Genomic DNA, 26,760 nt, shown 5'->3' on the forward strand with positions numbered 1-26,760 from the left:
GTTATGTATTGGTGGATAAAAGGCTGATGGGTATGCTTCAGGATTAGTCACTAGTGGCATTCCACAAGGATCAGTTTTGGGCCCTCTCTTGTTCATAATTTACATTAATGACCTTGATGAAGGGATTACGAGTGACATGAGTAAATTTGCTGATGATACAAAGATAGGCCGTATAATTCACTCTGAGGAGGATAGCAATGTACTCCAGGAGGATTTGGACAAATTAATGTCCTGGTCTGAAAAATGGCAGATGAAGTTCAATGTGGATAAGTGTAAGGTACTTGCCCTTGGTAATGAAAATAACCATCGAAGCTATAATCTAGGTGAAGTAGAGCTTGATCTTACAGAATGTGAAAAGGACTTGGGAGTCATGGTGAGCAGAAATCTAAAGCCAAAACAGCAGTGCCTTAGTGTGCGCAACAAGGCCAACAGATTACTTGGGTTTATCTCAAGAAGTATTAGTAACAGAAGTCCAAAAGTTATTTTACAGCTCTATACATCACTAGTGAGGCCTCATTTAGATTATGCTGCTCAGTTTTGGTCCCCTTACTACAGGATGGATATAGACTCATTAGAGAACATACAGAGAAGAATGACTAAAATGATTTACTGTGTAAGGAACCTCCCGTATGAAGATAGACTTAAAGCCTTAAATCTCCACTCTCTGGAGAGGCGTAGAATGAGGGGAGATATCATTGAAGTGTATAAGTGGATGACGGGCATAAACAAGGGAGATATTAATAAAGTACTGAGGGTGTCGAACCAGGTAAGAACCAGAAATAATGGATTTAAGTTGGATAAATTTAGATTTAAAAAGGACATAGGTAAGTACTGGTTTTCTAACAGAGTTGTAGATGCGTGGAACAGTCTTCCCAGTGGGGTGATAGAGGCTAGGACCTTGGGTAGCTTTAAGAAGAGACTGGACAAATATATGAGTGGGAGGGGCTGGGTTTGAATGGTGTCATTGGGTATGGGAGTTATTTCTTGGGTATCTTTAGGTAGTGGTCGTTTTGATAAGGACCTGCCTCGCATGGGCCAGTAGGCCTTCTGCAGTGTTCCTACATTCTTATGTTCTTATGTGCATGTTTATAGAGGGACAGCAGATATATCGTATCATTATTTAGCTGTAGCTATAGTTAGAGTAAGAGGTAGATGGAGCAAAAGGAAAATGGCAAAACCAAGTAAGAGAGAGGTGAAAGTTTATAAACTATGGGAGGAGGAAGTTATGGTGAGATATAAGCAACTATTAGCAGAAAGGTGGGCTAGTGCAAGTATAGATAGTGGGGAGGGATGCAGGGGGGGGGGGGGGGTTGAAGAGGGGTGGGATAGTTTTAAAAATGCATTGTTAGAATGTGGGGCAGAAGTTTGTGGCTATAGGAGGGTGGGTGCAGGAGGAAAGAGGAGCAATTGGTGGAATGATGAGGTAAAGGGTGTGATAAAAGAGAAAAAGGTAGCTTATGAGAGGTTTTTACAAAGCAGAAGTGATATAACAAGGGTGGAGTATTTTTATTTTATTTTTATTATCATCACACTGGCCGATTCCCACCAAGGCAGGGTGGCCCGAAAAAGAAAAACTTTCACCATTATTCACTCTATCACTGTCTTGCCAGAAGGGTGCTTTACACTACAGTTTTTAAACTGCAACATTAACACCCCTCCTTCAGAGTGCAGGCACTGTACTTCCCATCTCCAGGACTCAAGTCCGGCCTGCCGGTTTCCCTGAACCCCTTCATAAATGTAAAAGAAAGGTGGAGGGAGTGGTGAGAGAGTGGAAAAGGAGAGCAAATGATAGAGTGGGAGAAGCAGTATCAACAAATTTTGCTGAGAATAAGAAAAAATTTTGGAGTGAGATAAACAGGTTAAGAAAGCCTAGGGAATGAATGGATTTGTCAGTTAAAAACAGAGTAGGGGAGTTAGTAAATGGGGGGGCTGGAGGTATTGGGTAGATGGTGGGAATATTTTGAAGAACTTTTAAATATTGATGAAGAAAGGGAGGCAGTAATTTCATGCATGGGACAGGGAGGTATAACTTCTTTTAGGAGTGAAGAAGAGCAGGATGTGTGTGTGGGGGAGGTGCGTTAGGCATTATGTAGAATAAAAGGGAGTAAAGCAGCTGGAACTGACGGGATCAAGACAGAAATGTTAAAAGCAGGAGGGGATGTAGTGTTGGAGTGGTTGGTATTTTTGTTTAATAGATGTATGAAAGGGGAAGGTATCTAGGGATTAGCAGAGAGCATGTATAGTTCCTTTATATAATGGGAAGGGGGATAAAAAAGATTGTAAAAATTATAGGGGAATAGGCTTACTGAGTATACCAAGTAAAGTGTATGGTAATATTATTATTGAAAAAATTAGAGGTAAGACAGAGAGCAGGATTGCAGATTAACAGCGAGGCTTCAGAATGGGTATGGGATGTGTAGATAAAGTGTTTACATTGAAGCATATATGTGAACATTATTTAAATAAAGGTAGGGAAGTTTTCATTGCATTTATGGATTTAGAAAAGGAATATGATAGAGTGGATAGGGGAGCATTGTGGCAGATGTTGCAAGTGTATGAAATAGGTAGTAAGTTACTAAATGCTGTAAAGAATTTTTATGAGGATAGTAAGACTCCGGTTAGAGTCTGTAGGAGAGAGGAAGATTACTTTTCAGTAAAAGTAGGTCTTAGACAGGGATGTGTAATGTCGCCATGTTTCTTTAACATATTTATAGATGGAGTTGTAAAAGAAGTAAATGCAAGGGTGTTGGGGAGAGGGTGGGATTAAATTATGGGGAATTAAATACAAAATGGGAGTTAACACGGTTACTTTTTGCTGATGATACTGTGCTTTTGAGAGATTCTGAAGAAAAGTTGCAAAGGTTAGTGGACAAGTTTGGGAGGTAGAAAGTTGAAGGTGAACATTGATAAGAGTAAGGTGATGAGGGTATCAAACAGTTTAGATAAAGAAAAATTGAATATCACATTGAAGGGATGAAGTATGGAAGTGAATATTTTCAGATATTTGGGAGTTGATTTGTTAGCAGATGAGTTTATGAAGGATGAGGCTAACCATCGAATTAGTGAAGGAAAAAAGGTGAGCGGTGTGTTGAGTTATCTGTGGAGACAAAAAACATTATCCATGGAAGCAAAGAATGGAATGTATGAGAGTATAGTGGTACCAACACTCTTATATGGGTGTGAATCATGGGTTGTAAATGCTGAAGTGAGGAGGCGGCTGGAGGCAGTGGAGATGTCGTGTCTAAGGGCAGTGTGTGGTGTAAATATTATGCATAGAATTTGAAGTGTGGAAATTAGGAGGAGGTACGGAGTTACTAAAAGTACACAAATAACCCGCACATAAAAGAGAGAAGCTTACGACGACGTTTCGATCCCATTGACTGTCAATGGTCCAAGTCGGACCGAAATGTCGTTGTAAGCTTCTCTCTTTTATGTGCGGGTTATTTGTGTATCGTTCCAGTCACGGTATTGTGCCTTTTTGTTATTTACTAAAAGTATTAGTCAGAGGGCTGAAGAGGTATTGGTTCCAAGTCTGCACATACAGATTTCTTCCTTATGAAAGTTAGAAGCTTGACAAATGGTTGAAAATACCCCAGTGAAAAGCAGGGCTGTAGTGAGTACACTAAGCAATGACTCGATAACCGTATAGGGCTGAGAGGCTTGGTCGGCAACTAGGCTGTGGATGCTTTGATGCCCAAAACACTCTTCAGGTAACTTACAGGTATCCAAGGTAAGTAGAGGAGTTGATTTGGACCTGTCTAGCATGGGGCTACTGCAGTGATTTATTATTATTCTCTCCTGTAATTATTAGGTGTGAGTAGGGCCTGCTTACTTCAGCAAGTAGATTAACTGCACTGCTCTTATATTCATATGTTTATCAAGTGTTTGAGCTGACTATTTCTCAATTTTTATCACAAATATTGATACTTTCAGTGCCATTTTTAAATTTTCATTAGTTTTTCAAGTTTCACCTAGTATATATTTTGTATTAGAACCCTTTGACCTCTTCTTTTAAAAATATTGTTTTTGTTATTAAAAATATTATATAAAACTTCCTTCAGGCTGTGTATAAGCTGTATGTGAAATATAAATGGGTTCCATCCCCAAATTGTCTCATATTCCAAAATCTAAAAAATTCCAAAATCTGAGACACTTCTGGCTGCAAGCATTGTGGATAAGGGATACTCAACCTGTAATAGTAATAGTGGAGGTAGTCTATAAGAGCAAAGATAGAGGAACACAGCAAGAGAGCTACTAGCCCATGGGGTAGGACAAAATCCCTTGTGGGAGAAAACCTCCCACAGAACAGAACCCACCTGGGCAGAAGACAGTAAAGGCAATGAAAATATAAGAAAGGTGAAGAGGTAAGGAGAGGAAACAAAGGTCAGGTTAAGTCACAAGTGTTCTGAAGTTTAGAGCATTTGACAATTTAATGAGAAAGGAATGTACCGGGAAGGAATGGTATCAACACTTTTATATGGGTGTGAGGCACAGGAGGGGTTGTTGAGGTGGTTTTGGTATTTAGAGAGGATGGAGTAGGACAAGAAGGCCAAGAGGTTTCATTAGGCTTGGGTGGCAGCCCAATTGAAGGAGGATTGAAGGAGGTTCTAAATACTAGAAGCTTGAGCATCCAGCAGGTTTGTGCATATTACAACGGAGTGAATGGAGACAAGTGGTGTGTAAAGTTTTAATGTGCTTGTGGAATATGAGCAAGAGATTCATGGAAATCTGACTTACTTGCTCCAGAGCACCTGCACTCTGGAAGAGGGGTGAGGTGTTGCAGTTCAGAGGGTCATTTAAATTATATCTGCACTTCAGACATGACAGCTAATGGATGAATAATTGTGAATGTGTTTTTTATTTATTTATTTTTTTTTTTTGAGCCGCCCTACTTCAGTTGGAGACAGTGAGTGTGGTAAAAAAAAAATTGAACTAAGTTGTGCAAGAGTTATATGTATAGTGACTTCTACAACATAATATCAAAATGACAAATGACTTTCAGATGTGAGAAAACCATCAATGGGGGCTCCAGCAATGGTAGTGTTACTTCTTCATTAAGGTGAGTTTTCTTTTCAATTTTTGGGGAGAGGAAATAACTAGAGTTAGGCTTATTGTTGAAGTACAGAAATTTATATACGCTGGAACCTCGGTTTTCGTTTGCCCTGGTTTTTGTCGAATTCAGTTTTTGACAACTTTTTTTGTCAAAATTTTGTCCCAGTTTTTGTTCCTCACCTCGGTTTTTGTCCGCCATATCGAACGTGTCTGCCTTTTCACACCCACACAAAGCATCCCACACATGCGTTCTGAGTCAGTCTGGCTTTGTTTCTCGTCGAGTGAACATTGCCCTGCTCTTTCATACGAAACATTTTGTAATAATCCATCTTTTTTTGTGCATGTTTATTGAGTGCAACTGCTAAATAAGCCACCAAGTTCAGAGTGCCAGCCCTTTGATAAAAAAGGCGAGAAAGTGTGGCCAAAATGTGTTCAAGAGGGTGTTCAATAAGCCCCTGGCTGCCTTCAAGAGAGAGCTGGACAGATACCTAAAGTCAGTGCCGGATCAGCCGGGCTGTGGCTCGTACGTTGGACTGCGTGCGGCCAGCAGTAACAGCCTAGTTGATCAGGCCCTGATCCATCGGGAGGCCTGGTCATGGACCAGGCCGTGGGGGCGTTGATCTCCGGAATAACCTCCAGGCAACCTCCTCCAGGTAAGAGAAGGATTTTGAAGGGTTTGAGGCTCACCCTGACAACCCTACACCTGTAGTGGAATCTATTGTGGCTTTGGAGAAGTCCATGGGGTTGGAAGTGTGTGGCCAGTATGTGGAAGAGTTGGTGGACAACCACAGGGAAGAGCTAACCACTGAAGAGCTGCAACACCTTCAACTGGAACAGCAACAGATCGTAGCTGAGGAAATTGGTTCAGAGGTGAAGGAAGAGAGAGTGGGTAGAATGTGCCTTCTTCAGTGATTAAGGATGTGTGTGCAAAGTGGAGTGAGTTGCAAAGTTTTCTGGAGAAATATCACCCTAGCAAAGCTGTTTTAAGCCATGTCTGCAACATGTTCAATGACAATGTCTTATCCCATTTTAGGCAAATCTTAGAGATGCCAGGAACAGACCTCTCTGGACAGATTCTTTTCATGACAAGGGACCCAGTGACTCTCAAGCTAGTCCTTGTGCCAGTAAAAGACAAAGGAGGGAAGTAACCCCAGATAGGGACTTGATACCTGAAGTCCTTATGGAAGGGGGATTTCCCTTCCAAACAATAACCTCTCCTCCCTCTCCCCTCCTCGTCGTCTTCCATACGCCAACAAGAGTCTTCAGTAAAGGTAAAAGTTACGTTAAATGTTTATTTATCCATTTCATTAGTCCTTTATATTTATTTCTCATTGTTTTGTATGCAAAACTATAGTTATTCTCTATAAAATGTATTTTTTGTTAATACTTTTGGGTGTCTGGAATGAATTAACTGGATTTACATTATTTCTTATGGGAAATATTACTTCAGTGTTTGCCGAGTTCGTTTTTTGTCAAACATTTTGGAACAAATTAAAGACGAAAATCGAGGTTCCACTGTATATATATTTTTTCAACAAACCTGCCATATCCCACTGAGGCAGGGTGACCTAAAAATAAAAACGAAAGTTCTTCTTTAATTTAGTAATTTATACAAGAGAAGAGGTTACTAGCCCCTTGCTGCAGAACATTATATCCAGTTGCAAAATTGTAAAACAATTTTACACTAAAGTGCTCCATGACTTATAATGGTGTTACATTCCGATGAACCCATCACAAGTTGAAAATATCACAAGTTGAATATGATTTTTTTTTTAGCACATCGGCTATTTCCCACCAAGGCAGAGTGGCCCGAAAAAGAAACTTTCATCATCATTCACTCCATCACTGTCTTGCCAGAGGCATGCTTACACTACAGTTATAAAACTGCAACACTAACACCCCTCCTTCAGAGTGCCTACACTGTACTTCCCATCTCCAGGACTCAAGTCTGGCCTGCTGGTCTCCCTGAATCCCTTCATAAATGTTACCTTGCTTACACTCGACAGCATGTCAAGTCCTAAAAATCATTTGTCTCCAATTGCTCCTAACACGCTCACGCACGCTTGCTGGAAGTCCAAGCCCCTCGCACACAAAACGTCCTCCCTCCCCCCTCCAACTTTTCCTAGGTCGACCCCTACCCTGCCTTCCCTCCACTTCAGATTTATACTCTCAAAGTCATTCTATTTTGTTCCATCCTCTGTACATGTCCAAACCATCTCAATAACCCCCCCTCAACCCTCTGGATAAGTTTGGTAATCCCACACCACCTAATCTCCAAACTATGGATTCTCTGTATTATATTCACACCACACATCATCCTCAGACATGACATCTCCAGTGCCTCCAGCCTTCTCCTTGTTGCAACATTCGCAACCCATGCCTTACTCCCGTACAAGAGCATTGGTATACCTATACTCTCATACAATCCCCTCTTTGCTTTCATGGTTCAAGTTCTTTGTCTCCACAAACTCCTCAGTGCACCACTCACCTTTTTCCCCTCATCAGTTCTATGATTTACCTCATCTTTCATAGACCCATCTGCTTACACATCCACTCCCAAATATCTGAAAATATTCACATCCTCCATACTCTCTCCCTCCAATCTGATATCCAGTCTTCCGTTACCTAATTTTTTTGTTCAGTGTCATCAGCAAAGAGCAATTGTGACAACTCCCACTTTTTGTTAGATTCTTTATATTTTAACCCCACACCTCTTGCCAACACTCGAGCATTCACTTCTCTTACAACTCCTCTATAAATATGTTGAACAACCATGGTGACATCACACATCCCTGTCTAAGGCCTACTTTTATTGGGAAATAATCTCCCTCTCGCCTACATACTCTAACCTGAGCCTCACTATCCATTCATTTGCAACATCTGCCACATTGCCCCCCTATCCTCCCTATCATACACCTTTTCCAAATCCATACATGCCACAATTATTATTATTATAATCAAGGGGAAGCGCTAAACCCGGAGGATTATACAGCGCCTGGGGGGGGGGGGATGTGGAAGGCATTCAGGCTTAATTCGGGGAACTGGAGCATAGATCCAATTCCCTAAATCAAGAGCCCCTCACCAACATCAAGGAACCTTCCTTGAGGGGAGACTACATGCCACAAAAACCTCTTTACCCTTATCTAAATACTGTTCACCTATATGTTTCACTGCAAACACTTGGTCTACACCCCCTTCTACCTTTCCTAAAGCCTTCTAGTTCATCTGCTATCCTGCTCTCTGTCTTACTCTTAATTCTTTCAATAATAACTCTACCATACACTTTACCAGGTATGCTCAACAGACTTATTCCCCTATAATTTTTACACTCTCTTTTGTCCCCTTTGCCTTTATACAAAGGAACTAAGCATGTTCTCTGCCAATCCCTAGGTACCTTACCCTCTTCCATACATTTATTAAATAAAAGCACTACCCACTCCGAAACTATATCCCCACCTGCTTTTAACATTTCTATCTTTATCCCATCAATCCCAGCTGTTTTACCCCCTTTCATTCTACTCATTGCCCAATGCACTTCCCCCACACTCACAAATGGTTCTTTCTCACTCCTATAAGATGTTATTCCTCCTTGCCCTATACACGAGATAGCAGCTTCCCTATCTTTATCAACATTTAACAACTCATAATATTCCCTCCATCTTCCCGATACCTCTAACTCTTTGTTTAATAATTCTCCTCTCCTATTTTTAACTAACAAATCCATTTGTTCCTTAGGCTTTCTCAACTTATTAATCTCACTCCAAAACTTTTTCTTATTTTCAACAAAATTTGTTGATAACATCTCACCCACTATCTCATTTGCTCTCTTTTTACATTGCTTCACCACTCTCTTAACCTCTCTTTTTCTCTCCATATACTCCTCCCTCCTTACATCACTTCTACTTTGTAAAAACCTCCCCTATGCTAACTTTTTCTCTTACTACTCTCGTTACATCATCATTCCACCAATCGCTTTTCTTCTTTCCTCCCGCACCCACTTTCCTGTAACCCCAAACTTCTGCTGAACACTCTAACTCTATATTCTTAAACTTACCCCATACATCTTCTACCCCATTGCCTATACTCTCACTAGCCCATCTGTCCTCCAACAGTTGTTTATATCTTAATCCTAATTGCCTCCTCCTCAAGTTTATAAACCTTCACCTCTCTCTTACTTGCTGCTTCCATTTTCCTTGTATCCCATCTACCTTTTACTCTCGCTGTAGCTACAACTAAAAAGTGATCTGATATATCCGTGTCCCCTCTATAAACATATACATCCTAAAGTCTACCCAATAGTCTTTTATCTACCAATATATAGTCCAACAAACTACTACTGTCATTATGCCCTCTATCATGTTTACTTATTTATCCTGTTTTTCTTAAATATATGATAGATAAATAAATAACTATCACTGAATAAGTAAATAAACAAATAATTATTGTAACTGACTAAATATCAGTACTGAAAAGTAAATAAATGAATACAAGTTTATCGTACAGTACTGTATTACGATGATATTTTGACTTTACGATGATGCGATAGCATCATCATAAAGTCAAAATATCACAAGTTGAACCATTGTAAAGTGAAGAGCATCTGTATTTTCAACAAATCCCTCCCTACCTTAAAAAAAAAAAAAAATAAAATAAAGGTACATAACAAATACTTCTAGCATTCAAGCCACTAAAGCAACTTGCCCTCTGCTCATTAAGCATGTCCCCAGGCCTTTCCTATAAAACTCTTGCTCTCCATTTTGAATCCATCATCACACACAAGATTGTTTTTTCTTTCTCAGCAGTTTGAGACCCATTTCAGGCCACTTTCAGTCTGAAACTGACAGAAATATTCTTCATTTCACTAGTCTGTTAATTAATGCCAAGAAACAGCCAATAAAACCATGAAAACCACCCTAGAAAATGCCCCAAATTTGCTTATTTTAATGCATTTGAGTGGTAAATACAGTGCCTGCGCTCTGAAGGAGGTGCATTGATGTTGCAGTTTTTCAACTGTAGTGTAGGCACATCTCTGGCAAGATAGTGACGGAGTGAATGCTGATGAAAGTGTTCCTCCTTTATCAGGTCACCCTGCCTTAGTGGGAAACAGCCAGTGTGTTAATAAAATAAAAAAAAAACATATGTACCGCCCATGAAAGAATTCACGTTGGATGAACTATCTATATTAATTGTGGAAGTAAAAGATGCACATGACTTCATAATGAACGCAGATCCAAACATTGAATGTGGCATTCGAGTTAGGCGGACGTTACAAAATGGTATTTGATTCTATAAAGATACGTATGATTATAAAAAGAACAAAAACTGTGTAAACTAAGTTAAGGTATTTTTCAAAATAAAAATGATCTTTTTCTTTACTATATGCATGGTACATTGTTTATTTACAACTGTACTAAAAGCCTTTAGTACTACTTTTTTGTTTTTATCTTTTATAATTTCTTTATATGCAAGTATGTACAACAGTTTCACATGCATTGATTTGTACTAAGGAAGTGGCTAAATATTTTTGAAATCCAACACATTTAGTCATATTGTTGGAATGCATTACATTAAAACACATTATAATAATACCTTGATCAGTAGGGTATTGCACAGTACAGTATTATTTGACATGCATTAACTCTACTATGCAAGGTGTTGCTGTACTTACAATACTTCTTTCTTTCAACACACCGGCCATATCCCACCAAGGCAGGGTGGCCCAAAAAGAAACACGAAAGTTTCTCTTTTAAATTTGGTAATACTTACAATACTTATGTACCTTAAAATATGGTGCTGGTTGCCCTTCCCTCGTGCAACTGTTATACGAAAATGGCAGAAAAGCTGTAAAAGTACTGAACATAATGAACTGTATCCTAATTGAATGCCAGTAAAAATGTGAAATACTGAAAAGAGGGTGCTGTATATGTGGGCCCCTCCTGTACTGAATCCAAACATAACATTTTGTTGGAAATGTCTTGGTCCTGGGACCTTGGTCACTCCCAGAACCAAAATAGTTCCACAGATATACATACATTCATAATTGCAAGTGTAGTTTATATTGGGTGTAAGTAGTATTAGGAAGATTTAAGTTTCATTTTTAATGTTCAAGAGACAGAAAAGACTGGCAATCCTGCCACCAAATGTAAATTGATTAATAGGTTTCTGTTTTACACTTAAGGCAGGATGGTAGTACCTTCCTGGGTGGCTGCTGTCTACCAGCTTACTAACCATCTTTATATCTCTACCAGTTTTGAGCTTTTATATAAAAAATTTCAGTCATCCTTTATTTTTATCCTAAAGTTCCTAGGCTATATGTATTGATGTCTCTCAGAGTATATCAGCTCTTAAATCTTTTATTATACTTTTCAGATTTGGAGTGAGGCATACCTCTGGTGATAGTACCCTAGGCTTTATATCCAAACAAACCTCTGTGGTTAAATCTCCTTTCCAAAGAACATTGGAGAAGGCCTTCCTTACTTGCTCAGATTCTCGTGTTGCCTTGGAATCAAATTGCCACATCACAGGAGTTATTAATTCACATAACTTGGTCGAGACTCACAGTGAAACAGTTGAAGATCAGTAAACAATACATTGCAAATCTTTATGCCATAAGCTAAATATTTGATAATTTCTTCATATGTTAATTGCTCTACAGGTTGCTATAATTTGGTGCTTAACAGCAACTGGTAGTTTTAAGTGAAACTATAATATTTATGTTAAGATGTCAGTATATAAAAATATTAGTTAAGTTTTTAAAGAAATCTAATGCTTGAATTAAAATTATATACTGATTCCTTCAGTAGTATACTAGCCATTAATGAAGAATTATATAAAGGACAAGTATTAAAGAATAGCTGTATTTGTATGAACTTATTAAAGTTTCAGAGATCTGTAATTATGTAAATTCAGATACTTATATAAAATTGTTGATTCACTAGTCACATTTATGATTGTACTAAAGAATGTTGTAATCATTTAAGAAAAATTTACAAAATTTGACATAGTATTTGTTGATGTACATGCATTTACTCTTTGTAGCTTGTAAGTACAGTCTACACAGGCAAGGGGTTGAGAGATTATCATAACCCCTATACGTACCAGTGCTTCATAGCAATTGGAGTACATGATGTACTAGTACACCTAATTCAAATCATCCTCATATTTGCTGAGAGCTGCTGATTTTTACCTTGAGAGAGAATGGGTCTGTGTGTTGGTTGTATGCCATATAAAAAAAAAAATCCTGCCTTATGCAGTGCATGATGGGAACAGCAACTTGTGACCTTTGAGTTAAAATAGTGACTTGGAGGCATTTTCTAGAGTGGGTTTTGTAGTTTTATTGGCCATTTCCTGGTGCCTTTAGATAGACCAGAAGACATACTAGTGACAGGAAACAGTTCAGTCAGTTTAAGACTAAAAGTGGCTTGAAGTACACCACAAAGTGCCAGAAATGGTAGATTTTTGGGCAATTTTCCTGGGGAAGGACAGGGACCCTCTCCCTCCCTCTGTTTTATGGGTTTATACTAGGTCTGTTTCAATTACTGAGACAGCCTAAATCATGATCAAGCATTCATGATTATGGTTTATTAACTGACAAATAGGGAATAACATAAATTTTTTATGATAATATATTCAAAATGGAGGGCAAGTGTTATATAGGACTGACCTCTTCAAGGGGGGCTCCTTGGCGTGGTGAAGAGGCTCTTGGTCTGAGGAAATAGACCTGTCGGTCTACTTCCTCAGACCGAACCTAATTACCCCCCAATCCCCCGTTCCCTATCCCATCCTCCCCTTTTTCCTTTCCTCCTCCTCCTCCCCACCCCTCCCTTTTGCCCTTCCTTTTTGGCCTTTGGTTTTTTTTTTTTTTTTTTTTTTACCACAGGCATGCTAGTTTCTAGGTAGGGGAAAGGGTACCGGGGTCCATCCCATTCCGTTGAGGTTCTTGGCAGTGGCGTAGTTTGCCATGGAATCTGGATTGCCTGGGGATGTCCTGATCCCTCTCCGGTATCCCGGAGGGTGGCTTTGGGTGTCTCTTGGGCGACGGGTGTATCTCTGGAAGCCACCTTTCGGATTCCGGGGGTGGTGGCCGAAGGAGGTATGCATTGTGGCGGATTTCCGACCGCCCTCTCTTTTGTCCACCGAGGTAGCTCGGCAGATGTGAGGTTGCTATCCCGGATTGCCGGTTTACTGGCATGATGGGTAGGGTATGGCACGGGTTCCATGCTGCATCTGCGCTACTTGCGGTGCTGAGGTCCTCTTGGGCGCGGAGCGAGATTTCTGGCTTTTTCATTCCTCCTAGGAACTATCCCTCCCCGGTCCCCCCTTTTTTTATTCTTTTTATTTTTATTTTCTTTTCTTCTTTCTTTTTTTTTCTTAAAAACAAAAAGAAAGAAGTAACCTAACCATGGCAGCCCTAGTCCATGAACCTGCTACCCCCGGGCCCCTTCTTGATACTGCACCCCGTTCTGACCCCGCCTCGTCTTTGGACCACTCTTCGGACACTCCTCATGCCTCTGTACCTCTTGCCGATGCTGTTTCCTCACCCGCTTCAGGTACTGAGGCCTCGACTGACTCCTTCGATTTATCTGACCTTCGCTCTCCTCTGACTATGCTTCCGGCCTCTCCCTCTACGGTGTGGCAATTTTCGAATCGCCGGCCCGTTCCACGTCAGACCAACTCTGGTCCCACGCCTAAACGCCAACGACAATTACCTGCTGATGATACTTCTCCACCTTCTCGTTCTTCTCAGAAAAGATCGACATGTCCTTCACTACCTTTCCACGCTCAGTTTCAGACTGCACAATGGACTAAATTCTTCACTTTACAACCGACTTCCTCTACTGCCTATGTTTCTGACCACAGTATTGGCAAGGCACTCCTACGCCATGTTGGTAAAGATATTTCTTTTCATGCTCTTAAGAGCGGTACGCGCATCGTCACCGTACAGAATGCTACCCAGGCTCATGAGCTTTCTCGTCTTTCCCATATCGATACTGTTCCTGTAACTATTGAAAAGCATCATTCCCTCAATTCTTGTAGTGGTACCGTCATTCTGCCCCATACCATAGTTCAACAAAATTTCCAGACATGTGGCACTGACATTCTTGAACAGCTGGAACTCCAAGATCTCCCAATCCTCAAGGTAGACACTTACGTTCTTCCTACCCGCGGGCGGAGACGATACCCTAGCAATGTGGCTCGTTTAACTTTCGACAGCCGTGAACTCCCATCCTCAGTTTATGTAGCAGGACATCGGTTACAAGTTCGAAAGGTGATCCCTACACCGCAACAGTGTAGAAATTGCTGGCGATTTGGCCATCCAGCGAAATATTGCAGATCTATCGCTGAATGCCCAGTCTGTGGTGCCGATGACCATTCTAATACGTCTTGCACTCGACCTCCCTCTTGCCTTAATTGTCATGAGGCTCACCCTTCGTACTCTCGCCGTTGTCAAGTCTACTTAAACGAGCGGGAAATCCGTTACCTCAAAGAGGCAGAAGGTCTCCCTTATGCCATGGCAGTTTCTCATCTCCGCCTCCAAGGGAGACTACCTCGTGTTTCTTATTCCCGTGTTTCAAAACGTCCCCCCACTTCTGGTATCCCATCTTCTGCACCCACCTCTGTGGTTACCTCTCCCATGGTCACTCCTGTAGCTAATTCTTTTGCTGTCCTCGGCTCAGACGTCCCTACTTCAACGTCTCAGTCTGATCTCGCTTCTTCGTGTTCTCTCTCACAAGCCTCAGTAGCGACGAGATCTCGTATGACACCTCCTTCCAATTGTCCCTCTACTTCTCAAAAGTCAAAAAAAAGGTCCGTTAACACCTCCTACCCATCTTCCACCTCCTCATTTTACCTTCCCTGTCTCTGTACCTGGTTCTCCCCCTCTCACTGGCTCTGTTACAAGTGTAGAGGTTCACCCTCCTCCTCGTACTGTACCTTCCTCCCCTGTTCCCCCCCCAAGTTTCTTCCTCTTCTGCCACCTCCCAGGTTTCTGCCTCTTCTGTCCCCTTCCACGCTTCTCCAGTTCCCTCCACCCTTTCGCCCCCCCCTACCTTGGTACAGTCCATTACAGTTCCAATCTTTACTCATCCTCCCAATACCATTTCCAATATTGTCTCACATACGACGTCTCTGAATTCTGAAACACTTGAAGCAATCTCTGAATATATTGCAGAGACCAAACCATCAATGGACACTGATCCATCCTCCGCTCCTTCTCTCCTCTACTCCATCTGCGCAACTCCTTTCTTCACAGGGCACCGTTCCTTCGCTGCTTGAACGTTTTCCACTGCCTCCGCATGTGAACTTTTCTAACCCCTCTAGTCCGTAGGAACCCTTACCTGCGGATTTCAGGTATCTTTATCATTGCCAATCATGGCCTATTTACAGTGGAATATACGCGGCCTCAGGGGTAATCGGGGTGAGCTTCAGATGTTACTCTCCCAGTTTTCCCCTGTTGGTGTTTGCTTACAGGAACCAAAATTACACTCTGCTGTTATCTGTCCCATCTCAGGCTATAATTTATTGTATTCTTCAGATCCTTTTCCTGATGGGACCTTTAATGAAAGTGCCCTTCTTCTACGCACTGATATTCCGTACCATCAGCTATTTGTTCGTACTTCGCTGCATTACACAGCAGACCGTATCCACTTGCATAGGTGGTATACGCTCTGTTCTTTATATCTCTCTCCTTCTCGGGCATTATCTATTCCGGATATTGCCTTTCTTGTTTCGTCATTACCACCACCGATTCTGTTACTTGGTGATTTTAATGCCCACCATTTCCTCTGGGGGGGGGGGTCTCACTGTGATTCCCGTGGCATTCAGTTAGAGGCTTTTCTTGCCACCCACCCCCTCCATGTTTTAAATACAGGTACTCACACCCATTTTGATCCTCGGACTCATACTCTCTCTTGCATCGAATTCTCAGTCTGCTCTTCCTCCGCCGCATTAGACTTCACTTGGTCTGTTCTTCTGGACTTACATGACAGCGATCATTTCCCAATCATTCTTACTTCCCCTTCATATTCACCACCTCTTCGCATCCCACGCTGGCAATTTGATCAGGCAAATTGGAACCTTTACTCACACCTAACTGTTTTTAGAGAGGTTCCTTCTTCGTCCTCCATCGATGAGCTTTTACACCTCTTCTCGTCCTCCGTTTTAACCACAGCTTCTCATTCTATACCCCAAACTTCGGACAGGCATTCTCAGAAATGCGTGCCTTGGTGGTCTCCTGCTTGTGCTCGTGCAGTACGTTTGAGACGCACTGCATGGGGCAGGTACCGGTACAATAGAACCACAGAGAGACTTCTTGATTTTAAGCAGAAGCGTGCGATCGCTCGCCGTGTCATCCGTGATGCTAAACGCACTTGCTGGCGAGATTATGTCTCCACCATCACCTCTGCTTCCTCTATGAGTGCAGTCTGGAAAAAAGTACGAAAACTGAGTGGTAAATATTCTCCTGACCCGGCTCCTGTTCTGCGGGTTGCCGGTGTTGATATAGCAAACCCACTAGATGTTGCCAATGAAATTGGCAATCATCTGGTCCGTATTTCTCAGGGACTCCATCTATGCCCCTCATTTATTTCCTCAAAGTCTGCCAGAGAGTTAGCACCCTTGGACTTTTCTTCTCTCAGAGAAGAACAGTATAATGTGCCTTTTACACTTCAAGAACTGGAGGCAACACTCTTAGCTTGCCGATCATCGGCAGCTGGGCCCGACGATATTCATATTCGTATGCTACAACATTTACATCAGTCAGCCCTTGCAGTCCTATTACGCCTTTACAATCTTATTTGGTCACAAGGAGTTCTTCCACAGTTGTGGAAATCCGCCATTGTTCTCCCTTTCCGCAAACCAGGCACTACGGGACATGAAACCTCCCACTATCGTCCCATTGCTCTTACCAGTGCAGTTTGCAAAGTGATGGAACGCCTAGTAAATAGACGTTTAGTGTGGTATTTAGAGACACACAACAGTCTCTCCACTCGTCAATATGGCTTTCGTAAGGGACGTTCTACCATAGACCCCTTACTACGCTTGGATACGTATGTTCGTAATGCCTTTGCGAATAACCACTCAGTTATTGCCATATTTTTTGACCTTGAGAAGGCATATGACACAACTTGGAGGTATAATATTTTAGCCCAAGCCCACTCCTTAGGCCTTCGAGGCAATCTACCATCCTTCCTTAAGAACTTTTTAACTGACAGGCATTTCCGTGTTCGGGTTAATAATGTGCTCTCCCCGGACTTTATCCAAGCTGAAGGTGTCCCGCAGGGATGTGTTCTGAGCACAACACTTTTTCTCCTTGCTATTAATGATTTGGCCTCTAGTTTTCCATCAAATATTTGGTCATCACTCTATGTTGATGACTTCGCTATTGCCTGTGCAGGCGCTGACTGTCACCTTATTACAGTTTCTCTCCAGCATGCAGTCGACCGTGTTTCCAATTGGGCCACCACACATGGGTTTAAATTTTCCAGCACTAAAACCCACCAAATTACTTTCACTAGACGCTCTGTCATCTCCGATCATCCTTTGTACCTCTATGGCTCCCGTATCCCTGAACGTGATACAGTCAAGTTTCTGGGCCTCCTCTTTGATCGTAGGTTATCCTGGAATCCTCACATTACCTTTCTGAAGGCAATTTGTCACAGCCGGCTGAACCTTCTTAAAACCGTTGCTCATCTTTCATGGGGAGCTGATCGTCGAACCCTCCTTCGCCTACATTCCACCCTTACTTTATCGAAACTTGATTATGGTGACCAGATCTATTCAGCGGCTTCTCCTGCTACTCTCTCTAGTCTTAACCCCATTCATCACCAAGGATTACGTTTATGCCTTGGTGCTTTTCGCTCTTCCCCTGTCGAGAGCCTCTATGCAGAAGCGAACGTTCCATCCTTATCCGATCGCCATGATGCCCATTGCCTTCGCTACTATGTACTCTCTCATGATCTCCGCAATCCTTCCATTTATAGAATGGTCACTGATATTAGTAGACATTCTTTATTTGTTCGCCGCCCCTGTTTACTCCGTCCCTTCTCTCTTCGCCTTCATTCGCTCTTGTCTTCTCTTCAATTACCACCTTTCTATGTAGATGTAGCATCTCACTTTTCCCTACCCCCCTGGGAAGTTCCAGCTGTTCGAGTCTGTTCTTTCTCTCTCCCTTGCTCGAAAGCTCAACTGTCTACGGTCGCTTCCCGCTCTCTTTTTCTTGACCACTTTCACTCTCATTCTCATGCCATTGCTGTGTACACAGATGGATCTAAGTCTTCTGACGGCGTAGGATTCGCAGCAGTGTTTCCGGACAGCGTCGTACAAGGGCATTTACTATCTTCGGCTAGTATTTTTACTGCTGAATTGTATGCCATCCTTACAGCACTTATCCGTATTGCATCTATGCCTGTGTCATCAGACTCCCTTAGTGCTTTACAGGCTATACAGAAATTTGATACACCTCACCCCTTAGTCCTCTGTATCCAACTTTGGCTACGCCGCATCTTTACCAAGCATAAAGATATTGTTTTTGTTGGGTCCCTGGTCATGTTGACGTACAGGGCAATGAACAGGCAGACACTGCTGCGCGGTCAGCAGTACACGACCTACCAGTTTCATGTAGAGGTATTCCATTTACGGACTATTTTGCTGCAATATTTTCCCAACTTCACACCCGTTGGCAACAACGTTGGTCTACTATGCTCGGCAACAAACTTCAATCTATTAAACCGAGTATAGGTTACTGGCCGTCTTCTTATCACCAGTGTCGAGGTTGGGAGACTACTCTCTCCCGTCTTCGCATTGGCCATACTCGTCTTACTCATGGATATCTCATGGAGAGGCGCCCTGCTCCTCTCTGTGAGAATTGCCAAGTTCCATTATCAGTCAGCCACATTCTGTTGGACTGCCCACTTTATCAACGAGCACGCAGAATTTACCTCAGTCGTCATCTTCGCTCTGCTGCTCTCTCTTTACCTTCCCTTCTCGCTGATGGACCCACCTTTCATCCAGACTCTCTCATTGACTTTTTGACAACAACTGACTTACTTCACAAATTCTGATACCTTCAGCCCTTTCTACTTGAATCTCTTGCTACCCTCTACCCCCGTACTATCCCCTGCCCCGCTGTTTTCTGTAACCTACTGATCATCCCTCCTCCCTTCTGCCATCCAATACCCTCGCTTCCTTCCCTACCCTGCAGCGCTGTATAGCCCTTGTGGCTTAGCGCTTCTTTTTGATTATAATAATAATACGTAATATATAGGACTGAGAATGTAATTAATGAGCAGAGAGAAAGTTGCTTTAGTGACTGGAATGTCTTCAGTGTTTTGAAGTCTGTAAATTAAATTATTTCCAAAAATTGTATTTGGTCAAATTGACAGATTGTAAGTACTTTATTAACCCTTTCAGGGTTGGTGCCGTACTAGTACGGCTTGCACACCAGGGTTGGTGCCATACTAGTACACATAAATTCTAGCGCCTTCAAATCTAGCAAGAGAAAGCTGGTAGGCATACATATGAAAGAACGGGTCTATGTGGTCAGTGTGTGCAGTATAAAAAAAATCCTGCAGCACACAGTGCATAACGAGGAAAAAAAAACTCCGACCGTGTTTTTGGATTAAAACAGCGACTTTGCAGTGAATTTTCGTATGCTATTTATGGTTGTATTCTAGCTTTCCTGGTCTCATTTTATAGAATGGAAGACATATTACAGAAATTGAGATGATTTTGATTGGTTTCACAAAGAAAAGGACCTTGAAATTGAGCTCAAAGTAGCAGAAATGTTTGATTTTTGCCAAAATTCAAAAGTAAACAAATCATGTTGTGTGTCCAATACACGTCAACTAGCGAATCTGATATTCTTTCACAAGTGCGTTGATATTATTTATACCATTTCTACACTAATGCAGTAGACTGCATAACAGTAAATCTTTTATTTTTTGTGAGAATAAAAATTCAAAGTGGAAAGTAAAAGAAATGTAACAGAGGCCTAGGGACATGACTAATGAACAGAGAAAATGTTATTTTAGTGCCAGGAATGTCTGTCTTGTTTATTCTGGACCCTATTTGGAAATTGGCCTCTTTTGAAATTTGTGTGAAATTGGCAAAATTGCTAATTTCTGACCATTTTATTGGATAGTTGAAATTGGTAAATGGGTGGTTTCTTGTATTCATTCGATAGACAAAATGGAGTTCTAGCGAAATGGTTATGATTTTTGTCGACTGGTATGTTGGAATTGGCCGAAAATAGGGCTCAAAGTGGGTGAAATCGCCTATGCGTAAACATTGTCGAGACTGCTAACTTTGGGAGAGCATAATTCCGTAAGGTTTCCATCAAATTTTTTACTTTTGGTGTCACTATGATCGGGAAAAGATTCTCTGTCATTTCACAAGAAAAAATAATTTTTTTTTTTTTTCGAAAAATTTCCGACCCTTTGAACTAGCAGAGGGCCTGCTGACCCTGAAAGGGTAAATAAGAGTAGCTCTGATGGTTGAATGGGCAGTCAGTGCATCCAATCAGTGTAATCAGAAGATAGTACAGAAGACATACTAGCAAATTAGCTGGGAATGGGGTTAGTTTGAATTCTAGAATCGGCCTAAAATAGGATTCAAATTTTGTGAAATCACTGTTGTGTAGTGCTCCCTGACCTCCAGCTTCACACCTTAATTCTATAAATATTATATCAAATTTTGTATTTTTGTTGTCAGTACCTTTAAAGATTCTCCACCATTTTAGAACACAAAAGTATTATTTTTTTAAAAACTGTGTACACAAGTGGGGCTTTCAGTTTAAAAGTGAAGTGGAGAGTTTAAGGGTTAAGAAAGGATTAGTATTGCATTAATGCATAAATGAAAATTGCCTAACCAGCAATGCTGTAAATCAGGGTTTACTACCATACTGCCCGGGTAACCAGAGGCTAGTTACAATCTTGATAGTTATGAGAGAGATTTCAGAAGTGCCTCCATGGGGAAGTGGAAAAGAATCCTTCCTCTCTAAGCCATGCTCGTTGTAAGAGACGACTAAAATGCAGGGAACAAGGGGTTAGTAACATCTTCTCTTGTATAAATTGCTATTGTAAAAAGAAGAAAAACTTTTGTTTCGTCTTTTTGGGTCACTCTGCCTCAGTGGGAGACAGCCAATGTGTTAAAAAAGAAAAAAAAAGTCAGAAAGGCCCAAATTATACGAATGGAGTTTCTTGTGATCTGATTGATACGTATGTTCGTAATGCCTTTGCGAATAATCACTCAGTTATTGCCATATTTTTTGACCTTGAGAAGGCATATGACACAACTTGGAGGTATAATATTTTGGCCCAGGCCCATTCCTTAGGCCTCCGAGGCAATCTACCATCCTTCCTTAAGAACTTTTTAACTGACAGACATTTCCGTGTTCGAGTCAATAATGTTCTTTCCCCGGACTTCGTCCAAGCTGAAGGTGTCCCTCAGGGATGTGTTCTAAGCACAACACTTTTTCTCCTTGCTATAAATGATTTGGCCTCTGTTCTTCCACCCAATATTTGGTCATCACTCTATGTTGATGACTTCGCTATTGCTTGTGCAGGCACTGACTGTCACCTTATTGCAGTTTCTCTCCAGCATGCGGTCGACCGTGTTTCCACTTGGGCCACCACACATGGGTTTAAATTTTCAAGTACCAAAACTCACCAAATTACTTTCACTAGACGCTCTGTTATCTCCGATCATCCTTTGTATCTCTATGGCTCCCGTATCCCCGAACGTGATACAGTCAGGTTTCTAGGCCTTCTCTTTGACCGTCGGTTAACCTGGAAACCTCACATTACCTCTCTGAAGGCAACTTGTCACAGCCGGCTAAACCTTCTTAAAACCCTTGCTCATCTTTCCTGGGGAGCTGATCGTCGAACTCTGCTTCGCCTACATTCAGCCCTCGTTTTATCGAAACTCGATTATGGTGACCAGATTTATTCCGCGGCCTCTCCTGCTACTCTCTCTAGCCTTAACTCTATCCATCACCAAGGCTTACGTTTGTGCCTTGGTGCTTTTCGCTCTTCCCCTGTTGAGAGCCTCTATACAGAAGCAAATGTTCCATCCTTGTCTGGTCGCCGTGATGCCCATTGCCTTCGTTACTATGTACGCTCTCACGATCTACACAATCCTTCCATTTATAGAATGGTCACCGATATTAGTAGACATTCTTTATTCGTTCGCCGCCCCTGTTTGCTCCGTCCCTTTTCTCTTCGCCTACATTCACTCTTGTCTTCCCTTCAGTTACCACCTTTATATGTTCATGTAGCATCTCACTTTTCCCTGCCCCCCTGGGAAGTTCCAGCTGTTCGGGTCTGTTCTTTCTCACTCCCTTGCTCGAAAGCTCAACTGCCTACGGTGGCTTCCCGCTCTCTTTTTCTTGATCACTTCCACTCCCATTCTCATGCCACCGCTGTGTACACAGATGGCTCTAAGTCTTCAGACGGCGTCGGATTCGCAGCAGTGTTTCCGGACAGCGTCGTACGAGGGCATTTACTATCTTCAGCTAGCATTTTTACTGCTGAACTGTATGCCATTCTTGCAGCACTTATTCGTATTGCATCTATGCCTGTGTCATCATTTGTAGTAGTCTCAGACTCCCTTAGTGCTCTACAGGCTATACGAAAATTTGATACATCTCATCCCCTAGTTCTCCGTATCCAACTTTGGCTACGCCGTATCTCTACCAAACATAAAGATATTGTTTTTTGTTGGGTCCCTGGTCATGTCGACGTACAGGGCAATGAACAGGCAGACACTGCTGCGCGGTCAGCAGTATATGACCTACCAATTTCCTATCGAGGTGTTCCATTTCTGGACTATTTTGCTGCAATAGCTACCCACCTTCGCACCCGTTGGCAACAACGTTGGTCAACTCTGCTCGGTAACAAACTTCATTCTATTAAACCGAGCATAGGTTACTGGCCGTCTTCTTGTCATCAGTGCCGAAGTTGGGAGACCACTCTCTCCCGCCTTCGCATTGGCCACACTCGTCTTACTCATGGGTATCTCATGGAGAGGCACCCTGTTCCTCTCTGTGAGCAGTGTCAAGTTCCAGTATCGATTAGCCACATTCTGTTAGACTGCCCTCTCTATCAACGAGCACGCAGAATTTACCTCCAACGTCGTCTTCGTTCTACTACTCTCTCTTTACCTTCCCTTCTTGCTGATGGACCCTCCTTTAATCCTGACTCTCTCATTGACTTCTTGACAACGACCGATTTACTCCACAAACTCTGATGATACTTTTCGCACTCCCCTCAGCCCTTTCTGGTTCAGTCTCTGGCTGCCCTTTACCCTTTCACCATCCACTGCCCCGCTGTTATCCGTAACCTGTTGCTCATCCATCTCCCTTTTGCCACCTGATGCCCTCACTTCCTTCCTGCCCTGCAGCGCTGTATAGTCCTTGTGGCTTAGCGCTTCTTTTTGATTATAATAATAATAATTGTGATCTGATTTCCATGGACATTTTTTCTTGCACGTAATTACGATTTTAGAAGTTAACATTAAAATGTGTATGAAACTGTGGCAACAGCCAATCAGTAATGATGAAAATACAGTGGTACCCCGAGTTTCGGCCATAATTTGTTCCAGAAGGCTGTTCGAGTGCCGTTACTGAATGAATTTATTCCCATGAGGAATAATGTAAATTAGATTAGTCCGTTTCAGACCCCCAAAAATACACTTACAAAAGCACTTACAATAATACACTTACATAATTGTTTGAGCTGGGAGCTGTATGAAACTCTCGGTACCACTGTACTCAAGAAAACAGAACATGAATAGGGGCACATATTTTCTTGAGTCTTTTTGTTATTAAAATTTATTTTGTATTCGACAAGCGTATCTCATTTTTTTCAAATACCGAAGGTTTTGTTGAGCAATGACTAATATTTTTGTCATAGAACTGGGATAGTTGTTGAATTTTCATTTATTGAAATTTTGTTATAATTCATTGTTAGAGTTAATGAGGAATAATTTTATTACAAAAAATGCAGTGTTTGAAGTATTTTGTTGAATGCTCTGATGAGACTATTATGGAGGGTGGCACAGAAAATAATGTGACTTTTTTTATTATAATTTACAGTGGAACCTCGGTACTTGAACAGCTCCCTACTCGAACAATTCGGTATTCGAACACTTTGTTCGGTAAAAAAATCACTTGGTAGTCAACCGTTTGTTCGGCACATGACCAAACAAACATGACCTACTGGAACTTCGCTGTAAACTATTTCATGTTTCTTTGCATTTTTGGTTTTCTTTTTATACTTGTATAAATAAGTTACCACCTAGGGATTGGCACAGAGCATGCATAGTTCCTTTGTATAAGAGCAAAGGGGACAAAAGAGAGTGCAAAAAATATAGGGGAATAAGTCTGTTGAGTATACCTGGTAAAGTGTTTGGTAGAATTATTATTGAAAGAATTAAGAGCAAGACAGAAAGCAGGATAGCAGATGAACAAAGGAGGCTTTAGGAAAGGTAGGGAGTGTGTAGACCAAGTGTTTACAGTGAAATATACCTACCATCCGACTTACGACTGTGTTTTTTTATGCCAAATTTCTGGGAAATAAACAAGTGTTTGTGTTGTACACACTGTTTATCCTAAACCTTACAGTATAAAATACAGTACTAACAGCATAAAAAGTAAAGTAAAACATGAAACACCAAAATAAAACAATAAAATAGTCATTACAAAAATGTTATTTTGATATTCAGTAGTAAAGTTTGACTTACGACCATTTCGACTTACCGAACCAAACTCGGAACCGAACTCGGTCGTAAGTCAGATGGTAGGTGTAGGTGAACAGTATTTAGATAAGGATAGAGAGGTTTTTGTGGCATTTATGGATTTGGAGAAGTATGACAGGGTGGATAGGGGAGCAATGTGGCAGACGTTGCAAATGTATGGAATAGGAGGTAGGTTACTGAAATCAGTGAAGAGTTTTTACAAGGATAGTGGGGCTCAGGTTAGAGTATGTAGGAGGGAGATTATTTCCCAGTAAAAGTAGGCCTTAGACAAGGATATGTGATGCCAGCATGGTTATTCAATATATTTATAGACGGGGTTGTAAGAGAAGTGAATGCTCGGGTGTTGGCAAGAGGTGTGGGGTTAAAAGATAAAGAATCTAACACATAGTCTGAGTTGTCACAGTTGCTTTTTGCTGATGACACTATGCTTTTGGGAGATTCTGAAGAGAAGTTGCAGAGGTTGGTAGATAAGTTTGGTTGGGTAAGTAAAGGAAGAAAATTAAAACTGAATATAGGAAAGAGTAAGGTGATGACGACAACAAAAAAATTAGATGACGAAAGATTGGATATCAGATTGGAGGGAGAGTATGGAGGAGGTGAATATATTCAGATATTTAGGAGTGGATGTATTAGCAGATGGGTCTATGAAAGATGAGGTGAATCATAGAATTAATGAGGAGAAAAAAGTGAATGGTGCACTTAGGAATCTGTGGAGACAAAGAACTTTGTCCATGGAAGCAAAGAGGGGAATGTGGGAATGTATGAGAGTATAGTTATACCAACACTCTTATATGGGTGTGAAACATGGGTGTTGAATGTTGCAACAAGGAGAAGGCTGGAGGCAGTGGAGATGTCATGTCTGAGAGCAATGTGTGCTGTGAATATAATGCAGAAAATTCGTGGTTTGGAAATTAGGAGGAGGTGTGGGATTACCAAAACTATTATCCAGAGGGCTGAGGAAGGGTTGTTGACGTGGTTCAGACATGTAGAGAGGATAGAAGGAAATAGAATGACTTCGAGAGTGTATAAATCTATAGTGGAGGGAAGGCGGGGTAGGGGTTGGCCTAGGAAAGGTTGGAGGGAGGGGGTAAAGGTGGTTTTGTGTGCGTGGGGCTTGGACTTCCAGCAAGCATGCATGAATGTTGTAGGAGCAAATGGGACTAGATGTGCTGTTGGAGTGTGAGCAAGGTAACATGTATGAAGGGATTCAAAGAAACTGGCAGGCTGGACTTGAATCCTGGAGATGGGAAATAGTGTCTGCACTCTGAAGGAGGGGTGTTAATGTTAGTTTTATAATCGTAGTGTAAGCACCCCTCTGGCAAGATTGTGATGGTGCGAATGATGAAAGTTTTTCTTTTTTGAGCCACCCTGCCTTGGTGTGAGATGGCCAGTGTGTTAATAAAAGAAAAAGTCACCATGGGGCCTAAGAATATTAGTGATAACAGCCAACCAAAAAGAAAATTAGTTGGGAAAAATTTGTTTGGTACTTGAGCAGCGTTCTGGAATGAATTAGCTTCGAGCACCGAGGGTTCCACTGTACTTAAATGACAACAATAAGTATGAAAGTAATGTAAGTTATGATTTGGACATAGTAATTTACTTATCTAGTGGTCTCTGGAGTCCGAATGGTCTTGAGTTACGATTTACCCTCATGAAGGAATTTAGTTTTGAGTTACAAAGATAAATTTGAGATACTACATACATTTGTGATTTAACTATGCCATCTTTTGTGTTAACAAGTCATCATGACTCGTAAAGTGCATAGAAACAGGCAATTTCTCTGAAGATCAAGCAAGAAATTGTGACAAAGCATGGAATTAGAATTATTGCATTGGTGTATGAATACGGGTTTCCACAATCTGTTATCAAGCAAAAAGTATTAAAGTGGCTGATGAATCTAAGCTAGTGGAAAAAAGGAAGAGAAATTATAGAGAAAGAGAGATCATTGTTTTTGTG

General features: G+C 41.5%; 1 protein-coding gene across 8 annotated transcripts in view; it reads left to right on the forward strand.

Moving 5' to 3' along the window:
* Snx16 (sorting nexin 16) overlaps window positions 1-26,760 on the forward strand; it is a 160,572-nt gene that overhangs the window by 124,912 nt on the left and 8,900 nt on the right. For 5 of the 8 annotated variants that reach the window (XM_070095051.1, XM_070095046.1, XM_070095050.1 and 2 more), the window contains 2 exons: window positions 5,003-5,059; window positions 11,422-12,853. In XM_070095051.1, coding sequence (XP_069951152.1) covers window positions 5,003-5,059; window positions 11,422-11,635 — 271 coding nt within the window. In that variant the 3' untranslated portion in view covers window positions 11,636-12,853. Of the gene's footprint in view, window positions 1-5,002; window positions 5,060-11,421; window positions 12,854-26,760 lie in introns of those variants that run through there. The other 3 variants (XM_070095048.1, XM_070095053.1, XM_070095052.1) reach the window with 2 other exon arrangements.

The sequence above is a fragment of the Cherax quadricarinatus genome, chromosome 48, assembly GCF_038502225.1.
Source record: "Cherax quadricarinatus isolate ZL_2023a chromosome 48, ASM3850222v1, whole genome shotgun sequence".
Lineage (NCBI taxonomy): Eukaryota > Metazoa > Arthropoda > Malacostraca > Decapoda > Parastacidae > Cherax > Cherax quadricarinatus.